The following is a 24,020-nucleotide window of genomic DNA, read 5'->3' as shown; positions in this document are numbered from 1 at the left end:
TCAAGTTTTGTTTGCCTGTTTACTATATTAAACATTTACATATTAAATATTTTCTCTCATCACTTTTCAGTGGGATACATCATCATGACAACTAATGCTGCCCATTTAACCTGCTCAAGAGTGGGTAAAGTTGTGGATTTCTGACATTAACAGCTCTTGGACTGATCATACTTTACAAATTTCAAAAACATAAAGCAATCATTTCTCATATAAACGCTAACTCAGTGACAGTGGTGACTTTTTACCATTATAAAGGCTTTATTTTCTACATAATGTCATAGTATGCTTAATAAGACCAGCCCTGTGATGGACTGTCGAACTGTTCAGGGTGTTTCCTGCCTTCCATTCAATGAGTGCTGGGATAGGCTCCAGCACCCCCCCTCAACCCAGGAGGATAAGCCGCTTAGAAAATGTGTGTTTGTGAGAAAATAAGCTACTTGACTTGTTGCATACAATTGGCTGTTTGTTATAGCCGGCACATTTTCATGTGCATGCACACAAGGATTAATCACAGCATGAATATCTAAACCTGGGCTAACAGAACAGGTTGGTAAAGTAACAAATTAACTACAGCTGCATTTGTTATGTTTTGTGCATACAGTCAAATCTGATGGTGAAATGAGTGAACATAAATGTCACTGATGCGAGAACACAAACTGAATGCTGTCGTTTGTTCTCTTCTGAAATGTCTACTTGAATTAGGGTGTGCTTCCCGTAAGTGGTATGTAAATTAGGTGCTGGTAGGTACTTGATATCATGCACTGATTCAGCATTGTCAGAGTTTCGATATTAAAGATGGGAAAATCTGCAGTCTTTCTTAAAACTGTATTTTTGATAGTGCTACTTTGGGAAAAATGGCATACAATGCAAACTTTTACCTATTCTTGTAATGTTAGTACAAAAGTCACCTTTTAGCAGTTGAAACCATATTTGGACCAAAAGTTTTTTTCAGAATGTGCCAGTTCCTCATACCAAAGAAGACACTTTGATGAACATGAAGAGGAGTCCTGCAAAATATCTTGTTATCTTAACACAACCACAATTAAACAAAGTTTAAAAAATTACCCACACTTTCGAAAGGCAGAGTATGAATCTGAACCACATTCCCCACTGCCAAATCTGTCATTAGGTTCAAAATCACACTTAAAGCCGCGCTGATGTTTGCCAAAAGACTGCATCAGCAATGTTTTTGAAAAGTCTTTCACAGCTACTAACACTGTAAATCAATAAAGATTACACCTTTATTGAACGGCACTGGACATTAAAGGCTTATTCTTTGCCAATACAACCTTGGTGACCTTACTTACAGTTCAACCTGAAATCAAAATCGACATTAGTTACCTTGTTCTTTCATATCCCTGGTCGAACACATCATAATATTATTTAAAAGACAACATTGTTGCCTGCACTGATAGCATGATGCTCTGATAGGTCCTCTTACTAGGGTAAAACAGTATAACAGTGTGAAAAATAACTGTGATAAATGTTAAACCAGACTGGGTGGGTAGTGTTTTATTTTTAGTTATATTTATCTATAGTTTATTTTAGTTAATATAGTTATATTATATCTATAGTTTAGATATAGGAGAACATACAGTGGTGGTAGGTGAGTTAAGTCTTAATCATTGCCAAATAAAAAAGAATGTAATAAAGCACAGATCACTGATTGCTGGCAACACAACTGTAATAAATAATGTATAAAAGAATAGATTTGCAAATGCCACATGAGTTTGAGGCCACTTAAGGCCCTTTGCCTTCTTTTCTGAAGGTGTTTGGCCTGAGGCTGTTTGAAATGACCTGTTTTGCATGATGTTAGAGAGCTGAGACATGTTTTTACTCAGAGTGTTTTACTCGTGCGTGAGACTGAAGCAGTTTTTCAGTCTGAAACCTGACGCTGTGGTGTGAGGATGTTCTAAAATGTACAGCATACCACTGAGGGGGCTTTTTGTACAGGCATGTGTTAGAGCTTGGAGAACAGAGAGTGTTTAACACAGCTGCATTATTTAGAACAATCTCACCTATGTTAGGTACAATACATGTAGTATTAATGTAGGTTATCCCATCACCCATCATTTAAATGTTCAGGTAAGTTTACATTTAAATTGATGGCATTTAGCAGACACTATTATCCACAAAAGTGCATTTGCAAATAACAAGCAAGTCTCAAATCTTCACACTCAAGTCCTGAGTCAAGTCCCAAGACAAGATTTTGGGATCATTGGGCGCACAGCATTGGGAGCACTGAATTTTCTGTTCCACCTTAAATGGTGCAGCAGTTACGTTCTGGCACCTCAGTGCTGCACCATTTAAGGTGGAATGGCAAAGTCCAACATGAAGCTGGTGAATAAAAAGTCAACTTCAGCCTCGTGGTGAATATTATGCTTGTTTTACCTGCAGAAGCTGTTAAATTCAGTCAAATCCAGACAGCTGTGTTTCTTTACAGCTGCCATGAGGAAAATGGTCAATTGATGTGGTGAGTTTCTCCAGTAAGACTGGTGTTTAATATTTATCAGATCTGATTAGTCACTGATGCTGTTGAAGCTTTGCTTATTTCCAGTTTATGGATGCAAAGTTGAGCTCTAACGCGTCTCTCATCTTCTGACTGAGCTTAAGCACTGTAGCAAACATTTGACAACATTGCTGTTTATTCAGGTTACGCCAGGAAACAAATTAATTCACATGAAAAATAATTGTGTAGGCTCCCGTCTGCAGTGTAGAGTCTTTCCGAGTCAAAGTCTGATCCAAAGTCCAAGTCACTGGTGTTGAAGGCAAAGTTGAGTTGTTGGTCCATTTTTGGCTTTGTAGACAAGCATCAGATTCACATGAGACCCTAACACTTCATCTATCACATGGTTCTTTAAAAGACTGATCAGTTGACCACAGGCAGCAAAAGCAGAGGCTGCTCTTCTTCCCAGCTCCCTCAGAGAAAGCCACAGGCAAAACTGTGTTAGCAGCCAGCATTAAGAGCTTAACAATCTGAAGCAACCTCCAGCACACTTGAGAAACAGGACAGCACGATTTAAACCTAAACTTAACCTTGACTGTTGTTACTGAAGTGTTTGAAAGAATAAGAGAGTCTTTCATGCTGACATGACATTTCAGATTTGATTAGTTCTTTAGCACTCACACTCACACACAGTGTTAAAGTAGCACTAATGAGAGCTGAGCTGAGCGCTGCTACCAGGAAGGGAGGACAGCGCAAGACACACAAGATACATAAAACAACCATGAAAAAAGACAGAGAAATTTCTCCATTGTTTTTTCTACCTGATCTGATGCGTATGTACCTTCAACAATGACAATTTGCTGCATAGATCAAATTTAGACATATCTATGTGGGCCTCCTTTCCATTATAACTTATTGGTCATGTCAGCTTGATTAAAATGGAACACATCCCAGTGTTCATTAATAAGTCCTTTTTTGTCAACCATGTCCATCTGCTGAATTCATTTCTATGGGACAACAAGTCTGCACATCTTAAGAGGTCAGTTTGTCAGCTTCCAAAGTCTGAAGGAGGATTAGTGCTCCATAAATTTCATCATTACTACTGTAACTTGTAACATTCAAAAACTACTTTACCGAGCCAATTGGAAAGCATCATATGCTCTTCTACCTTGGGCTAATATTGAAATTTCACCCTCACAAAACTCTCTATATGCTGTAATTTGCTTCCTATATCTGTTAACAAAGTCTGTTATTTCCCCAACTGTCCTCCAGAATCTCATATCGATCAGTTTCTTACCCTTGATCCCTTGAAGGGATTAATATATACCGACATCTGTGCACTGACAATACATGTGTGTCTATGTAAGTATACAGAGTCTGTAGTGTGAGTGTCTATCTACACTATAAACTACTGTGATTAAATCTGAGTCTGAGTGATGCTACATACAGCCCCAATCTCCCTTTCTTTCCTTTGAAGCTCCTCAAACATTACATTCCCGAGTTCTTCCAAACTCAACTTTCATTATTAGACTTCAGAGTTGACAGACTAGAAATTACATTTTCCCCCACTGTCAAGCTAAAGAGCTTCTCTGCTCTTTCATGTGGGAAGAAAAAAAACAAGCTTGTCAAATTAAGCAGATCTCATCCAATTAACAGCGCTATGTGATATTTTCATTAAGCATTGCTGAGATCTGCCCAAGGGGTGCTGATGGTCATGTATCTACATGAATATTAAACCAAGAGTGAGACCAGGGGGAAATTAAAAGTTGAGAAGAGAGAGAATCACCTCATCTGAATGACAGCTGTGTGAGTGTTTGTGTGTATCGCTCCAGATGGAAATCAAACTCTCTTTCTTTGTGTTAAGCGAGCTCTCTAGCCCAAAGATAGTGTAATCACTCACAGTGTGAAAAGTATGTGTAAGGAAAGTGTGAGGCAAGTCTCGTGGGTGTAATCGTGTCTGTGGCAATGTTTTCCACCTCCAGTCAAGACAAACTTTATCGTCATTCTTTCCCATCACAGCTGGGTGTTAAATGAAGAATGGAACACGGTTGCTTAGGAAGACAATGCTACTTTTCAGATAACAGTAGACTATACAATAAAGTAAGGGTGTCACGACATCAAAACAGTATCACAAAAATGAATTTGAAACAGTGAATCAAAAGTCCATAAACTTCTCTGTCTCTTCTGAGGGCCTCCCAGTTGCTCTTCTTGACCAAACCTAGGCAACTGGGTGCATTCTGAGTAACATGGGTAGGGTGGCGGTAGGGCTTATGTTACATGTCTCTTTCAAATGACTGGGCTTTTTTCTCAGAATTGAAAGTTAATATCTTGCTTGAGAATATGAGCATCGCCAAATCCCTACAATGAAGTACATCAACATTAAGTTCAGAACAACCAACAATAATTACAGAATGAAACATGCCTATCGCAATTGTGAAGTTTTATCTGATGATTCATTTCTATATACGTAACTGTTTGTTTGAGATGTTTGTTTATATATTGTGCTGTACTGTCTTTCAGGGTGAGTACACATGGCAGGTTTGTTTCGATGTAAGTGAACTTTGGGGTATATGCTCCATTAGTGTAGTTCCTTAGACCGTGAGAACACTGTCATTCGTATCATGCACCAATTGGTGTCTGCTGAATTCCAAATGATGTAATAGATTCAGTTTTAAACTGAGTCTCAGGCATGAGCAAACACTTTGGTTATATTTCATAGTAATGCACCACAATTTCACCAACATAAAAGCAGCACGCCACTTGAGGCTGTGTCCTATAGTGATTTCATGCTACTTCACATCATGCAAAAAACAAGATAATGCAAGTCCACGTTTGTAGAATATCACCACTTGGAATTGGAAAATGACCTACACTCAGTATATGAATTAAGCCACACATGTAATAAGTAATATTCTGGACAAATAGGTAAGCTGCATATTTTCATTTTTGCACCCTTTCATTAGCATTAAGTCTCCCCTGGCAAGAATAACAGTGCTGAGTTACTTTCTGTAATGTTTGACAAGGTTTGAAAACACTTAAGGGACCCTGAACCACTCCTCCATACAGACCATTTCCAATTCCTTGATTTTCTTCCGCTGTTGCTTGTGGTCTGCCTTCTTCAAAACACCACAGGTTTTCAACTAGATTTGAACCTGGAGACTGAGAGGGCCATGGCAAAACTTTGATTTTGTGTTCCCACAAGCATCTCTGTGTGTCTTTTTATGTGTGTTTGGCGTCACTATTTTGCTAAAAACTCCACTAACAGCTTCTTTTATCTAGCAGAGGACTAAAGTCTCCTGGTATTCACTGATCTTCACAATAGCCCATGGACCACTAGCAGTAAAACATGCCTAAAGCATCAGTGATCCACCACTATATTCGACATTTGATATTTTCACCAAATGTGAAGATGGAGTGTGTGACAAATAAAGCCCAATTTTGTCTCGTCTGAACACATCACATGATTACACTTGTAGTTCCAATGACATTTAGCAAAGTTCAGGCTCTGCATTTTGTGGCTTGCTCTTAGGAAAGGTTTCTTTTGTGGAACTCTTCCAAAAAGCTTCTGGGTCATGGTCAGAACGGTCCAGGTTCAAATAGCCAAGACAAAGAGATCAGGGAACAGACATAATGAGAAACACAGTATAAACACAACGGAGAAACACAACAAATAAAGACCAGCAAACACAAGGAGCAAGAACAGGGTTTAAATACAAACCAGGATAACGAGGGACAGGTGGAGACAATATTGGGTGCAATAACTCAGAGGTACATTTTTTAACTGCTTTATACTAGATGTTTAATATTTATTATCAAAGGCACCGCCACTTTACTGTATTCATAAGAACTTCAATCTTGTGCACATATTGCAAATTTCTCTTTTTCTTTGTATTAAATTATTAAAGTGTTTATTATTTTACATAAATGGTTGCAACTGTAACAACTGCAATTTCCCTCTGGGATCAATAAAGGATTCTGATTCTGATTTGATAGCTGAGATTCACAAGCAATGACAGTGATAAAACTGCAATGAATGATGAGACTTTCTATCATTTCATTTTGGGAAGTCAACAAGTGATGCAGTATCTCAGTATTTGGTTGCGTCAAAAACATTTATTTATGTACTTGGAGACTTTAATATTGGAATGTTTTGAACTTTGAGCTGCCACTGGCATGGAAAGTGCTATCTAAATAAAAATGAGTATTATAAACGATATAATTACATAAATTATAAATTATTATAATAAAAATTATTATAGCAATTTGGGCATTGTTATTGTGTAGTGGGTGACTTTACATGCCCTTCACATGGTGTCCTATTTGCATGACTGCTACTACTACATTGACATACCTCTGCACCATGATTAAATTAAGTCACTCTGAATAAGAACATCTGCCAGACTGCCATAATTGTTAACGCAATAAAAAATTGTGTCAACCTGATCCAAATAAAAGAACTCACATCTGAGTCCTGGAGTAACCTGCGCTGCTCTGTGAAGTGCTCTAATGCACTGGACGCAACTCATCGGATAATTATCATGGACTAGATTGAATCAGGGCTGCTTGAAGCAAGGAAACCACTGAACTGTGCAGGACATTAGTACTCAGGCTGTGTGTGGGAAAATATTATCTCTGAATATGTGGGCTGCTCTTTGTGTTTGAGTTTGTGTGTTACTCACTGCGGGCGCAGTCAATAAACTCCAGGTCATCCAGAGCCGCTCCGCCACTCACGTCTTTGGCCCTCACCGCCTCAAAGATCAGCTCAAAGTTCCTCAGGTTCCTCAGAGGCACCTCCGCTCTCCTCCACTCGTGTATCATCCTCTGCTCCATCCACACCTCCCTCAGCTCATTCTCTGTCTAATCAGCACAACAGACAAAATAGAAACACCACGAGGTCAGAGCTTAAATCAGCTCCTCAGAAAGCCACAGGCAGAGCTTCTCAGTATCCCTGAAAAGGTAGTTTTATAGGAGACGATGCCCTCTTAACCGAAAATTTGTTGATGTGAAAGTAATTTTGGACAATTTCTGTTAGCCACTTAGTTATGAAATGGACATGGTGTAAAACAATGTAAAGAGCAGAAAACATTTTCTTCATACATGCTCACTTCATGCCATGAGCTTATTTCTCTAAATGTTGTAAACAGAATATGAGACACTACTTGTTGATTACTGCTTGCTAATACTTGCTTATACTGATTGTTCTGTAAAGCTGCTATGTAAACTTTCCTTGCTTGCTAATCAGAGGCCCTGATTTATGCGGGGTCCAGGGGCTTCAGCCCACGTTAAATCACCCATATTGCGGTCCCATCAAGGCACATTTTGTGCTGCATCTATGCATTCTGTCTTTATACATTGTTGCTGCATCACATATTTTAAGTTACTAGGCCTTAACTCAAACTGGAATTTGAACGTTCCTTCATAAAGGGATGATCAATATATTGGAGAATTTGCCTTCCCAAAGTATCACTTTTACTTTTGCAAAATCTGCCCAAATTCTTTTAACTTCCATTACTGGTGTAGCAGCTAGTGTGGCAATCACTGCAGCTCTGTGAGGAACCTGGCTGCTAATGCAAAACTGAGATAACGTCCAGCTTCTTGCTAACATTTTCTCACCACAGAGACAACATTCAAGCATGAATCATCCAGTTAGCACGCAACTTCTCTCCACCCATCCGTCTCCACCCTGTCCTTATTAAATGTGATACTTTTTTCCCTACACCCCCGCCCCAACACACACACATACACACACACACACACACACACACACACACACACACACACACACACACACACACACACACACACACACACCTACACACACACACACTCACATAAACAGCTTTTTTCTATGTCATATTTACTGTACTATAACAGGGACTCATTTGAGGGGGTTACTGCTCAAGCTAAATTGCATTACAGAGCCAATCTGTGTGAATGTGGCTGTGTGGTGGTAAATAATCTATCATAATGTGGCTCAAGTCTTAAATATAGTGCTGTGAGAAAAATTTGACTTCTGTCAAATTGTTTTTTTTACATACCTAAAATGTCATCAGATCTACATCTTTGCATAAAAAATTTGAAAAATCTTGCAATAGAATATGTAACATTTGTAGGTGATTAAAAACGCACTTACCAGAGTATCAGTAATGTATCAGTATCAGTAGCACAGACTCTGAATACCTGGAAGTAAATATCTTGATGATACATTACTTACCTAACCCTAAACTTCACCTCAACCCAAGCCTTATCCTGACCTTCACTCTGGCTCTAATCCTAACCCTAACCTTAACCTCAACCCATAACCAAAACCTAACCCTAACCTTAACCTCAATTTAAAACCTAATTTTAACCCTAGTCTTAACCTCAACCAAAAACCTAATCCTAACCCTAACCGTAACCTCAAACCAAAGCCTCATCTTAACCCTCACTTTGGTCCTAATCCTAAATTTAACCTTAACCAAAACCTAATCCAGTTAAGATCCAGGTACAGAATGGTGTCAGCAGTGTTGATGATGTTGATGGTCTGTATTAAACCTGTTACATGTTCAGTGATCTCTCAGGTTAAACATCTGCAGATATGAAACTGGACACTCCAAATAAAGTGGAAAACCACTGGTGTCAGCAGACTTAAAACACATTTCATTCATGCAGTTAATTAAAGGTCTTTTGAAAATCTACTGAATAATTCTCTGCCCTGTTTACAAAACAAAAGGTTGGATTTCACTGTCAGGCAGATTCTTTTTGTATTTTACCAGTCTGCTGTCAGGCATTGTTAATCTTGCCAGGAGTGGCAAAATTACTCTAAGAGAAAGATGTATAATATTCTGGGAGAACACAAAGGACCCAGCATAACATCCAATTATCTGCAGGCCTATCTTGCACTGGCTATGTCAATGTTTATGAGTCCATATTCTTCAAGGAGAATGTTGCCTAGATAAGCCATTACAGTCCTGGAAGGATGTCCCATAGACAACGTTTAAAACAAATTAAAAAAGGTTAACATGTGAAACATTATGTTGACTAAAACAGAACAGTGCACTTCAGCATAGGAACCTTATTTCAACTGTGAAACATGATGGTGGCAGTATGATGTTTTGTTGCCCTACAATCAGGATGTGTTGCCATCAGAGCTCGTACTATAAATTCTGGTCTACAGTAAAATATCAGAGCACCCGTATACAAACTTGCAGTAAGACAACGACCCTATAAAGACCAGTAGGTCTACCAACAGAAGAAAAAATTTGACTTTCTGTAATAGACCTTAATCCAATGGAATTCACAGAAAAAAAGCTCACTAACATCACTGACTTGAAGCCGTTCTGCAAAGAGGAATGATTTAAAGTCCATTACTGAATGCAGAGGTACATACATTTTCCAACAAAGACATTTAATGATGGATCATTTTGATCAAGAAATTAATTAAAAGGTACATATTTGGGTTAGACTTTGTTGTATTGGGTCTTTTGTCTGTCTATTTTTCTGTCCATTTTTATGACCTGATTACATTGTGTTTAGCTTCCTTTTTTTAAATCAAGCTATGGGATCTTTTATAGTTTGATATACTTTTGTGTCACAATTGGCCCCTCCCAGTCCTCCATGTGATTTTGTTTACCTTTGGTCTTGTTCATGTGCTTCCTTGTTTTGATTCTGCCCTGTTCTGAGCCCTTGTTTATAGACTCCGCCCTTGATTGTTTTCACCTGTGTCTTGCTAACTCTCATTGTTCTTGTACTTAAGCCCTGTGCTTTCCCTTGTTAGTTGCTGGTCTTTGCATGGTGTTGTTTCTTCTGGCCTCCGTTGTGTGTCTAGTCTGTGTTCCTTTTCATAATGTCTGTATCTTGATCTCTCTGTGTTGGCTCTTTAACCCTGAACTGTTTAGACCCTGATTATGGATTTGTCCCTAATAAATCTCACTTGTCTCAGTGTATGTGTCTGCCTCATCATCGCTCCCCCGCATTACATTTTGAATTCCAGTCTGAATGACCAGAATGCTTTTAAATGTGACTCACATTAGACACATTTGACTTATTTTCATGTGAAACTCTTGAATCTTAGAGGGGCTCTGAAGCAGCTAAGCATTTTTACTCAGTGACAGGTAGACAATGAAATTAGGGGGCAAGTGAAACATGATATTAAAATTCTTTGTTCACAAATACATAATCATAACTCAAGACATTTGAAAGGTACATAGAAGTCAGAAATTTACTGTGAATTTGAAATAGGCCAACACATAAGACTTCAGACCCTATTTGAGCTGGATTAGTTTTATTGGAAAAAGTTTGGTAATGTAATGTGATATTTACATTTATAGCATTTGGCTGACGCTCTTATCCAGAGCGACTTACAATTTGATCATTTTTACATAGGTAGGCCAAGGTGGTGTTAGGAGTCTTGCCCAAGGACTCTTATTGGTATAGTGTAGGGTGTTTGCCCAGGTGAAGATTGAACCCCAGGCTACAGTGTAGAAGACAGAGGTGTTAACCACTACACTATACGATTGGTCAGTTCATGTAGGATCTTTGTAATTTCAAGACTTTATGTCACAATTCAGTGTGGAGTGATGCCTGTTATCAATGGCAATTCCAAATGATAGTGCATAATCTTACACGGTTCTTTAAGGATTCAAGGAAACCATGAACACTCAAAGAAACTTTTCTATGATTAAAGGGTTTTTTGCATCATGACAGTGTTCTTCGGATTCATGTTGAATGTGCTGTAGATTGTTCTACATAGAACCTTTTTGCAAAGGGTTCTATATAGCAGCAAAGGAGTTCCACTATTGTTACAAGTGAAAGATCCCTTTTTAGTACTAGTCCCCAGCTAAGACTAATCCAGCTCCAATAGGGCTTTAGATATGACAGCATAACTGCTGCAATTATATTACAGTCATAAAGGGAAGACTAGTGTTAGTAAACTTAACTCTGAATTAATCAACTAATCTTAGCTGGAGTACATTGGTGTTATTAAACTTTCCCTTGTTGCTGTGCACTTCAATGACAACTGCAAAATTATTTGTTGTCATATGATGGAAAACTGCTTATCCTGCCCTGATTTCACTTAACAGTGCAAACTTCATTGATTAAAATTCCCTTGTTTTTCCTGCTCTTTAAAATGGGAAACAAATCCAACCTAGGATGACCCACCTGCCATCTGCAAGAGTTTTACTAATCTTTTTCATTTCCTTTATTCAAATTTTCTTTATTTGTTCTTCTAGACCAAAGGCAAGAGCTCTGTTTTACATCAAAAAGAAATCTTAGATAATGGCACAAATTAAAGACATTCAAAAATCTAGATATATATCCCATAGTCAACCATATATGTCATTTTAATACATCTTTTTAACACATTTCACTGCAAGATTACTAAAAAATGGACTTCATCAATCCATAATAACAGTGTATTACACTGGGCCACTAAGTATTGTTCAGCCATGCATTACTAAGACATCTCCAAACTTTCTGAATAAGTGCTCAGTAAAGCAACATCCACCTTCATATCCATATTCCCCATGAGTTCATGAGCCCATGCAGTGATGGAGGGCAGGAGATGACCTCGTTCTTCCTGATTTTTTGCAGTTTGTGAAAAATAATTGTGCTGTTGTGGCTGTGAGACAGTCAATCCATCAGCCTGCAGCTCAGTCCACTGTAGTGTGGAGAGAAGCAATATTGCTGTAGGCAAACTTAAGTACAGATAAACAGCCAATCTCACTGCAGGGCTTATAGAGATTTATGTGTGAGACACAGAGAGTGAGGACTTAATCAAATATTAGACATGGAGAATTAAATGGCATGAGGTGAAAGTGTATGTTCATGCATTTGTAGCTCAGTATAATATAATGTGTGTGTGTGTGTGCGTGTGTGTATGTGTGTGCGTATGTGTGTGTGTGTGTGTGTGTGTGTGTGTGTGTGTGTGTGTGTGTTTTAAAGAGACAGTTAAACATAATTTGTCTCCCACTTACCCCAAATGTAACTGATCAGCAAACATGTTTGTCTTTTTGAACTTTTTGGTAACACTTCAGTAAAGGGGGACATTATAATGCCCCAGGCATGTCCTTATTAAGCCTTAGCAAGCCAATAACTGGTAAATGACAGACTGCTTATTACTACATTATTAAGCAATACAACAACTACAGCAATTTTTAAAGCACTTGTAATGCTTTTATTAAGCATTAGCAAATACTTTGCAATGAATAAGATGCTTATTACTACACTACTAAGCAGCAGCTATGGTGTAATTATGCACCTTTCTAGAGAGCTTGTAATGTTTATATTAAACCCAGGCAAGTCAGTAACTAGTAATTAACCAACTGCTTATTACTACATTGTTAGACAGTAACTATGGCAAAGTAAGTTTTTAGAACACTTGTAATACTCTTATTAAACCTTAAAAAGCCAGTAGCTGGTAATTAGCATGCAGCTAAATACTACATTATTAAGCCATAAATGGTGAATTGAGCATTTCTTCTAAAGCACTTGTAATGTCTTTATTAAGCATTCACAAGCCAGCAGCCTTAATTACCTGGTTTCTTATTATAACATTATTAAACAGTAACTAGAGTGACAAGTATTTTTCTACAGAACTTGTAATGCATATATATATATATATATATATATATATATATATATATATATATATATATATATATATTTTTTTTTAATGCATATATTAAACCCAGGCAAGCCAGTAGCTAGGAATTGACAGACTGCTTATTATTACATTATTAAGCAGTAACAATGCAAATTTTAGCGCACTTGTACTACTCTTATTAAGCCTTAACAAGTCAGCAGTTGTAATTACCTGGTTGCTTATTCCAACATTATTAGGCAGTAATTAGAGTGACAAGTATTTTTCTAGAGTTTTAATAAGCGTAGTTGATAATTAACTGGCTACTTATCACTACTTTATGTTATTGGCTTGATACCCCTGTATAGGGGCATAATACCCATAATAGATATTTAAGATGTTGTGCAGAAGATTATAATGTACAATACACAAGTGAAAGTGCTCTGAAAAGTGTATAATTCCCACTAGTTCTTGCTAAATTGTACAGTAATAAGTAGCCTGTTAATTGTCAATTGGCATATTAAGGCTTAATAAGCAAATTTCAAAGGTGTTATAATGCCCCCTACACTCAAGTGTTACCAAGAAAGTGTCATTCATGCAGTTATATTTGAAACTGTATGATAAATGACACTATATATTCATTGCTATAGTTTCAAAGCTTTTCATCATACCAGTTGCACAGTTGCAGTTTATGACCCACGTACGCGATCACTCTCACATTCACTCACTCACTCACTAACTCACTAACTCTGTTTTTTTCTCCACCAATCTGTTCTCTTCCATTCAGATATCTGCTAAGATGAATCATTAATAACAGGGGACCTCAGACCAGCAGTAAAACACACAGAATTCCGCCTCTCAGTCAGAATGCTTTAAAAACATTTTCAAGGCTGAAATCTGATCAAACCTAGTCTCGAATATTATAATGTGAAACCTGCCATCTTCCATTCACTGGGGCTGAGAAAAAGGAGAATGAAAAAATGCTTCTGGCAAACAGCATCAGACTGTCACCTACACGTTAGAAGCTAAATAGCGTGAAATGGAAGGAGAATAGAGGAGAAAATAAAACCTTTGGCTCTTCTAATATATGAGATAAATTGCTGACAAAAGAACAGGAAGACAAAATGACTTGAAAGCAAAAAAGAAAGATAGATACAATGAAAAAGAAAGAGAGAGATGCACAGAAACTTAAAAAAATGATTGTGCATTGATATTTACAGAGAGAAAGAGAGAATTATTTTTAAAATGTTTTTAGTGCTTTGATACATTCTTAAGTGCTCTGACAGAGAGAGAAAGAGAGAGAGAGAGCAAGAGAGAGAGAGAGAGAGAGAGAGAGAGAGAGAGAGAGAGAGAAAGAAGGAGACTTCCATTGAATTGAATTCATTTTAACTGAGAAACAGTAAGAGAGAAGGAGAATGAGGTCCTTCCACTGAATTGAAAGAAAGAAAGAAAGAAAGAAAATAAGAAAGAAAGAAAGGACAACAAGATCAAGAAAGAAAAAGAGAGACTTCCACTGAATTGAATTGAATTGAATTGAATTGAATTGTGAGAGACACCCCCATAGAGAGAAAGAGAGAGAGACTTCCAATCAATTGAATTGAGAGGGGAGCAGGTGAGAGAAGGAAAGAGAGAGAAAGAGAGAGATAGACTTCTATTGAATTGAATTGAAAGAGAGAAACAAAGGTAGAGAGAGAGGGATCAGTTTAAGAGCGTAAGTAGATATCACATGTGACTGATTTTGTTATTCTGATTAAGACATTCATTGGGTGAATGCATGAGGCACAAGGGAATAAATCTATTTTAGTAAATGTATATATTTTTGCTGAGTTGATGTATAAATAGATAGTGGGACTGTATCTCAGTGAGGAGTAGATACTCTTCTCTGCATCACTGACTTTACATTTAACTGTCACAACTGGCCCCTCCCAGTCCTGTCCATGTGTTCTGTTGTGTTTTGGTTTAGTCCATTGTTTTTGTTTTTAGTCCAGTGCCTTGTTTTGTGACTCCGCCCCTGATTGTTCCCACCTATGTTCCCACCTGTGTCTTGTGATCCCTTGTTAGTCCTCGTGTATTTAAGCCCTGTGTTTGCCTTGGTCTGTGTTGGTCTTTGTTGTTTATTGTTCTGGTTGTACTGTTTGATTGTACTGTTTAATGTTTGTCTTGCTAGTCATTTTGCTTGTTGTTTGGATTCTGTGATCTGTTTGATTTTGTCATGTCTGACCCATGTTCTCTCCGTGTTGGCTGTTTGACCCTGGACCATTATGACTATAACCCTGGATTTGCCCATAATAAAAGTCGCTTATCTCAGCGTATGCGTCTGCCTCCTCATTCCACGTCACAGTAACACTGAGCTGCACTCAAACTTACTCTCCATTTTATGCTTCTCTCTCTCTCTCTCTCTCTCTCTCTCTCTCTCTCTCTCTCTCTCTCACTGATACATTCTTGCCGGCCCATGCACAGCCAGAGATACAGTATCAGAGGCTCAATAAGGGAAAAAAAACTGAATGCATGAAATCTAAATTAAGTTTACAGCATATTGCAAATACCGTTAGTAAGACAGTGAAAATCATTTTCCCAGGAAACCAAATGTGGTGTTGAGTTTGCCAAAGCAGCCAAAAATACTAGCTTTAAAGGCCAAACAGGAAGATCAGTGTGATGCAGTCAGTGTTTTATTGGTGGGATATTGCTATATGCATGCATGACTAGTTGGAGTCAGTGAGGCAAAATCTCGATGCGTAGTCAGTACTGCACGAGAGGGGGACACCAAGAGTAATAAAGGCTCACAGATCCATTGAACGCCTCACTGAAACAGATCTTGAGAATGGCCATGTTTAATAGCGCCGGCTCTACCTAATAAGTGACATAAGCAGCTGTGTAGGCTGCTAGGCGGTCATCTAACAACTTGGAGGTTATTACAATTATGTTTTCTAAGATGCTTGAGTGAGAGGGAACAAGGCAAGTGGTTATGCATGTCTTAAAAAAGAAAATATGCATCTGGAACTTAAAAACAGAGTAGAGAAAGAGAAGATGAAGAGAAAAAGCTACTTTGTGGTGTGAATGATATGCAATTTGTTTTGGATTTCAACACTATTAAGCAGCATTCTTTTAAAATAATACAATTTGGTGGATCCTACATAACTGGCTAAATCTGGTTAAACTATCTGCTATTATATTTCCAAATGAACCTAGCTGACCAGGGCTTGATGCAGGTTGGTCAAACTCATCTTACTACAGCTGGTTTAAAAGTGGTATTCATAATGCAATTTTGAATAATATAATAAATGATAGAAGCATAAGAGAATGCTGAGAAGGTTGGCCATAGTTTACATTGTAACTTATTAGAATCCCAAGCAAGTACCCAATCATCAGGAATACACAAATTAGCCAGTTATAAATTACCATAATTCAGAAAGCGTGTGATAGTCATTGTTATCAGTTAGCAACAGAAAGATCTTTGCTTTGTTGGCTACAGCTATTGAGAGCCACAATAATCCATTGCACTCGTATTTAGTATAACAAGATTTTGCGAAGGAATCCCTCCAGTATCTCTCACATTCTGATATGAACACATCTCTCACGTCTCTATTGCGTGCACACACACACACACACACACACACACACACACACACACACACACACACACACACACACACACACACACACACACACACACACACACACACACACACACACTCATTCTCTCTCGTGCAGACTGTCTGAGTGAGATTCCCTCATAACTACAGGGCCAGATGGTAGTGTATGGGGCTGCTCTGGTCTATGAGTAACCAGATAAACCACATGGACAAGTCTGGCGTCACTCTACCTTTTGCACAGATGGCCCAAAACTGAGCAGCACTGTCACAGGATTGACCACAATACCCTTCTACAAGCCACAAGAGGCACAAACAGAGGTAGATGCAGTTTCTGTGTTAAGCACTGCTATGTGCAGCTGGCAGGTTTCCATATGTTGTCGATTTAGTGAACTTTTAGAGTCTGTTTATCCATTTTTCCCTGAGTCCACTTAGGAATTTTTGTGTCCCTGCGTATTGTGTACATTGCTTTAGTGACCAATACAATTATCAGTGCCTGAAATGATATAATGGACAAATAAGATACTAACTAAAGGGGCCACTATAAAACTTACGGGCCAAGAAATCTCAAGAAGTGTCACCTGGATGTCTATTCAACCATCAAACTGTATTTAAACTAGACTGCAAACAAAATAAGGGTGCAAGCAGGAATTAACATGCGACACACCAGCAAAGAAAGGCTACTTATGCAGCAAATTAAAAGGTTTCTGTGTTGAGCACTGCTATGTGCAGCTGGCAGGTTTCCGTATGTTCTCGATTTAGTGAACTTTATTAGAGACTGTTTATGCATTTTTTCCTGTGTCCCTTTGGGATTTGTTAACATCTGTCACGATTGGCCACTCCCAGTCCAGGCCATGTGTTCGTGTTGTTTTGGTTTACCCATGTGTGTTTGTTTTGTGCCAGCCCCCTCGTTTCATGACTCCACCCCTGATTGTCTCCACCTGTTTTCCACCTGTCCCTCGTTATCCCTGTTGTATTTAAGCCTGTGTTTGTAGCTGGTCTTTGTTGTTTGATGTGGTTGCTTTGATTGATTGCGCTATCTGTTTGAACCGTTTGAAGCATTTATTGTTTATCATCATGTCTGTATATCGTTCTATCCGTATTGGCTCTATGACCCTGGACCGTTTTGACCATGACCCTGGATTTGCCCATGATAAAAGTCGCTTACCTCCGCACATGCGTCCGCTACCGCGCTCCGCGTTACAACATCAAGCTAGCAGCGGTGTACATTCAAACTGCTCTAGCTCAAACAAGTACATTTGAAGCATAAACAGTCATTTAAGTAACATATTCCATTGCTTTGTATGTGGTAGTGTTTAAGTGATTCCTTCAATAACCTTCAATTTTCTTTGTTCTTTGTGATGATGTGCACACTAATTTATGCTAGTGCAACATTTACAATGTTATTCACAAAGTTATTTTGAATGATCTGCTATAAGAATGGTAATAGGAAGAAACACATTATCATTTGAGGTAACTGAATGATCTTGTTCAGATAGCAGACTCTTTCAGACAAGCCAACACTCTAAACCTGGCCGCTTTATAGTGCAGTAAATGGATAACTATGTAACATGTATAAGTTAGAAACGTGAGCTGCTAGCTTAGCTGTCTGGCTAAACTGCTGCACATATTCTGCAGCCACCCATGCCAGTTACAGACTTTTCACTACAATCCATGTGCTTTCAACACTACCACTCTTGTCAGCTGGTAATGACGGCAGGAAATCTATAACCTACCTTTCTTTGGACAATAAATCAATGTTTTTAATAATGTATATACATCTGAATATATTGGAAAAATAAAAAAGCAAATGGAATATTTAAGAAACAAAGAATTTCCAGTGGTAACTCACTGAAGTTAGTTCAAGACTAGGCTTTATCTAGTCTGAGAAATCAGTCCTTGAACATATTACCTTTAAGAAGAGCCGGATGACTCCTGTTGCCTTGTTAGAAATGAAGTACCAGAACCTCAGTTTACAGGTGGCACTGGACTCTTTCCAAACAGAACTCCTCATATGAGCTTTATCCCCCTTTAAACCTACTGGAGTGGCCGACATGTAGACAAAGTGACCTGGTGGAGAGAAGGAGGGAGCGTGAGAGCGAGAGAGAGAGAGAGACATCAGTAATTTGGCCAGGGGTATACAACTCAGAGTATATTAATCTACTTCACTATCCATAATGAACATTTTTTTGTGCACACTGTTGAGACACAGTGTTTATGAGGCACAACAGCTGCACAGCCTTCATAAAGATGAATTCAGAAATCAAATCTCATCATCAGTGTTCTTGTTAAAGAAAGGCCCAAAGCCTGTGAAATGTATTTGACAATTAAAACAATTAATTCTGGACAAACGCTAATCAGCCATGTTTATCATGTATATATAAAAAAAACATGAATAGTTTGATGATTAAAAACGCTATTAGATTTTAAAAAGTGAAGTAATGAACAGCATTTTTTTAGTCTCTTGCCAATCATTCTTCGTGAGTGTGAATCGCAGGCATCCATGTTCTTTCATAAAAGAGAATACAGTCAAATGATCTGTCTGTTTCAGTAAATACCAAGCATGTCACATCTAAATCTTGCAAAAACCTTTTTTTGGCACCATTTAAAAATCACCTCACAGCAAGGAGTGCCTGTGTTCGAATCCCTGGCCGGCGACCAAGGTCCTTTCTGTGTGGAGTTTGCATGTTCTTTTGTCTACATGGGTTTTCTCTGGCTTCTCTGGTTTCGTCCCACAGTCCAAAGACATGCAGTCAGGCTAATTGGACATGCTAAATTGCCCCTAGGTGTGAGTGTGGGTGTTAATGTATATGTCTGTCTGTCTGCCCTGCGATGGACTGATGTCCTGTCCAGGGTGTATGCTGCCTTACACCCAATGACTGCTGGGATAGGCTCAAGCTCCCCTGCGACCCAGATGGATAAATGGTTTAGAGGATGTGTGTGTGTGGACCAAAAGCAAGGCCCGAAATTTCTTGGAAAAAAAAGATCACATTGACTTACATTAGTAAAGTATGTTTTTTTCCTTCTCCTGTAAAGTTACCATTTTGGAGATATGAGGTTTTGTTCCAGCATCATCGTTATAGTACATGCATCAACATTTTCCCTTCTCTTATAAAGTCGTCTAATGGGGCTTTCTCTTGCAATGTTAGTTGTGGATAGATGGCCAAGAAGACAATAAAATATACAAAATATACAGACAAATAAGGTGTATATTTTTCAAATGGAGCATTAAAATTATATTTCATAACATTACACTGCATTATGTTACTAAAATAGATCAAAAATACAATTTCAAAAAAAGAAGACGATATAAAATTTGGTTTGTTCTCTCATTGGGTGACAAGGTGGGGAGACTGTCTGGGGGGCCAACTTAAATATTCTCATGGCCCAGCTTTGGCATACTTTGGGAAACTCTGTTCCATACAGTTTCTTACCGTTTTTATTCATCAGAGTGTGATCGTGTGGTGGTCTGATGCTCTGGGCTGAGCCTGTACCCAACATCCAAGTAAATTTGTCTACTGGAGAACTTTTCCAGCCACAGCATCCATTTTCAAATGAGCAAGACGTCCCACACTCCTTCTCATCAGAGTTATCCCCACAGTTATCAATGAAATCACAAAACTGCTCTGGCTTAAAACAGCCACCATTTTCACAGCGAAGTAAGCCTCCTGGACAGGGGCCTGTGGACACACATAGAGGCACATATAAACACAGAAGTACAAGTACAGCTACCCTGTATCTATCATTATTTATTTAATCAGGTCAACTTACCATGTAGATTCATTTTATAGTTCTAAAATTACAGAGTGTATCCTGTATGTTCACCTTATCAACCAATGACCAGGGACCCCTACAGGACCTCCACTGAGCAGGTATTATTTAAGCCATTTATACACTGCAGTGACTCTGACATGGTAGCACTGTGGTAGTAATGTGTTGAGCAGGCACAAGTGGAGTTTTTAAACACTGTGAACACTTACTGTCCACTTGTTCTTCAGCCTTCCAAGTATACTTAGAGATGACTGTTTGTATTAGTCATCCTCTAGTTCTTCATCAGTGGTCACTTCCCAGCCACAGGATGCTGTTGGCTAGTTTGGCATACTATTTTCAGTCCAGCAGTGACTGTGGGGCAAATTTGCTCACGTCTCGCACTGCTGTAATTCACAAAACAGGTGCAATGGTGCTTCAGCACTTACTGTAAAATCAAAATAGACTGACATGCTTTTGGTTTTGTGTTCATTTGCATAGCAGTTCTTGGTTCTTAAGTTCTCCAAACCCACCAGTACAAAGTGTTGGTAGACTGCTGATAATTAGTGCACTTTTCCCACAAAGAGAATACCTCTGGACTTTTTAATGCACAATGATATGAACTGAACATATTGAGAAAAATACATTGTGGCCTGTGTGAAAGCTATGGCACATTGCATATGTTTTTTTTTCATATTAAACTTTGAAAATACAAAGATATTGTTCAATAAAAATGGTAAAAATGCCATATTTAAGTGTGTTCCCCATAGAAGGTGTGTTATAACTTACTTGCACATAACATATCATTTAACCAGGGCTATTTAAACTATTGCATACAACTATACATGGTAGGTGAAGCTGCTAAATTGGACACTGAGAGTACATGCAATCAGAGGTTTATAACTCTGCAGCGTATGGGTGTGTGTGTGTGTGTGTGTGTGTGTGTGTGTGTGTTCCTGCAGGGCTGTTAGGCATTAAAGAGGTGATGAGGCGTGAGGAAGAGAGGAGGTCTCTGTAATCACAGAAGAAAAGAATGAATAAATCTTTTAATCCCTTCTTCCTGTGGAGAGCAAGAAAGCCAGACAGAATCTTTTTCACAACACATCCCTAATCCTTTTTTTTGTTTTCTTTTTTTTTTTGCAGCAAAATAGGCCATTATGCCTGAGATTAAAATGAATGCAAACTGTAAAACTGTGAAGACTGTAAAAATACAGAACTATATTGTAAACGACATTCAGAATATTACAACCGGTACAACCTCAACACCAATGATTTAAAAAAAAACAGCTTTTACCATTAATTAACATTGTCTTTCAAAGTTTAAAGTCTATTTTACCTAACCTTAAAGTATTTTACCTAACATCGATCTCTGGTTTATCCAACATCGCAAGTAAATGTTGTTAAATGTTAAATGCTGTGTGAATGTAGTGGTCCATCTTGAGAATGGTCCAGGTGTTTTCAGATGTAATCATTAAACACAGGGTAGTGATACATTTTTTGCTGTGCTGAAGTTTCAGCCCCGAAATTGTCAGACACAGTGTACATAAAGGCTACCTACATTAAGACTACACAGCACATGCATAAGCACTGAATTATGTATTTATAAAGTAATACCTGAGTATTTTTAATAGCGTATGCCATTAATCGCAGGTTGGCATGCATTGTAAAGCAACTATAGTAAGCCTGGTATTTTAAGGAGGTGAGATTTATTGCTTTTGAAGCTTTGATATGAAGTATCATTGCCAAGCAATTGAGCTAATAATCAGAGGCCTAGATAGAAACACTATCTTCATTGCTGCATGAAAACCTTGTGCTTCTATTTTTTTTGTTTTTTTACTTTTTTGCATTATTTGAAAGTTATAATTTCCTGTTGGATTTCATAATGAATGAACACACAGAAGTGGTGTTTACTTGGTTTAAAGTTACCATTTTGGAGGATTTGTTCCAACAGCAAAAATACATATAAATACCTTAACCGAATCTGTACTTTTGTACTATAACTCAAATAAAAATATACAGTGATTTTATCTAGGCATCTGTTAGCCTTGTATAAGCTCCATTACTTGAGACTGATGCTTCATAGCACTGTTATACAAAGAATGAATGTCTATCACTTTAATCTAATGCCGTGTGCCATCACAATGTCATTTATTACATTTTATTTCATTATGCAATTAATGACATAAGATGTTAATGAATGCCCAAGTATTGCTTTATAAATCCACTATTCAATGCGTATGCATAAATTATAAAGTTCCTAAGTAGCCTTTAACCAGCCAGCAGGCCCAAAGTTTTATTAAAAACTTCTATAACCTAAGAACAGCTCCATTCATTTGCATTGAAGTCCCTGTAATTGTTGAATAATAAGCTTTCGTATGAAATAAACTTGGATTGTTAAGGGGTAAAATACTACCAAAATGTGAATCACATCTCCAGTGTATCTCTGGAGAGCAGCACAGCAGCACAGCTCTAATGGCTTCAGAGGAAACTGAGAGTAATTAAAATGTGGAGCCTATTTACTGTGTATGTGTGATATGATGCTGATCAAACTCAAGGGGTCTCAAACACCCTGAGAGTGCAGATGCGTGGTTTAAATTAAGACTGTGCCTTTGCATATTAACAAAGTAAACTACAGCCTTAACAATCAGTTATTAATCTTAAGACGCATTATCCAGTAACTACTGTACTTTAATATAACTAGTCTGGTACATGCATTAAACTAATATGTAAGTAAAGTAGTTATGACGGTGAGGAACTGAAATATGGATCCACATAAAGGCCCACAGGTTGAAGGCTAATCTACAGTACTGAGTAAGAGTCAGAGATCACCTTTTAGTCATGCATATGAGTGTCAGAGAATAATCCAAGTAATCCCAAACACAATGTTGAGGTCTGGATTCCGGTGTGGTCAGTCCATTGCTTTGAAGCAGTCTCTTTATTTACAATGCAAATCTTTTTTTAATTTTTTTTTTCAGTAACAGCTTTCTTTCTCCTCTCTCTAAAACATAAAACCATACTGTGTTTATCTGATAAGGGGCAGTTTTAGTGGTCTATCATGTTTTCTCTGTTTCTTTTAATACATTTTTGAACTCATGATTTAAAAAAAAAATTTCCACTGACTTTCTTCTTCCTTAAACATGTGGGTTATCATATATCTAATGCCTTCAGAAATACCTCCTGAAAAACAAAAAACACTTTGACTGAAAATTAAATAAAAGAGTGGTGACGTCTGTCTTTAAATTGCTAAGCATGAAGCAAATGTATCTCGGAATGTTTGCAAATACATGCATAACTACCGTCAGTTTATTCTTCACTGAATCACACATCTCCAGCATTAATCTGTACCCTGAAGATCAGTACCAATCAGTCAAGCTACCTAGTTCACACTGAAGGCAGGACAAATTTGCATGCAGAAAAAGATAAAACCTGCAGGAGCCAGAGAGATGATAAGAGCAGGAGCCTGAAATTAATGTAGTGACTACTTTTGATACACCTCTAGTAGTACTCGCACTAATTAAAATGAAAAAAAAAAAAGCTTTCAGACATGCCAACAGAAAAAATGAATGCTTTGTTCAGCACGAGCTCCCTCTAACAAGAAAAATCACAAAGGATAGTTTAGGTATAAGTGTTGAATGTTCAAGTAGCATTGTGCAGTTCGAGAAAAGGTACAGTTTGT

At 38.0% G+C, this 24,020-nt stretch overlaps 1 protein-coding gene across 1 annotated transcript in view; it reads right to left on the bottom strand.

Annotated features, from left to right (window-relative positions):
* Nucleotides 1-24,020, bottom strand: part of malrd1 (MAM and LDL receptor class A domain containing 1) — a 93,929-nt gene that overhangs the window by 24,314 nt on the left and 45,595 nt on the right. Inside the window, exons 19-21 of the mRNA XM_017723269.2 lie at nucleotides 20,032-20,277; nucleotides 18,510-18,667; nucleotides 7,126-7,303 (exon numbers count right to left, since the gene is read on the bottom strand). Coding sequence (XP_017578758.1) covers nucleotides 7,126-7,303; nucleotides 18,510-18,667; nucleotides 20,032-20,277 — 582 coding nt within the window. The remainder of the gene's footprint in view (nucleotides 1-7,125; nucleotides 7,304-18,509; nucleotides 18,668-20,031; nucleotides 20,278-24,020) is intronic.

Source organism: Pygocentrus nattereri, chromosome 2, assembly GCF_015220715.1.
Source record: "Pygocentrus nattereri isolate fPygNat1 chromosome 2, fPygNat1.pri, whole genome shotgun sequence".
In the NCBI taxonomy this organism is placed as follows: Eukaryota; Metazoa; Chordata; class Actinopteri; order Characiformes; family Serrasalmidae; genus Pygocentrus; species Pygocentrus nattereri.
The sequence above is the reverse complement of the archived record's forward strand: the minus strand, read 5'-3'. Positions and strand labels throughout refer to the sequence as shown.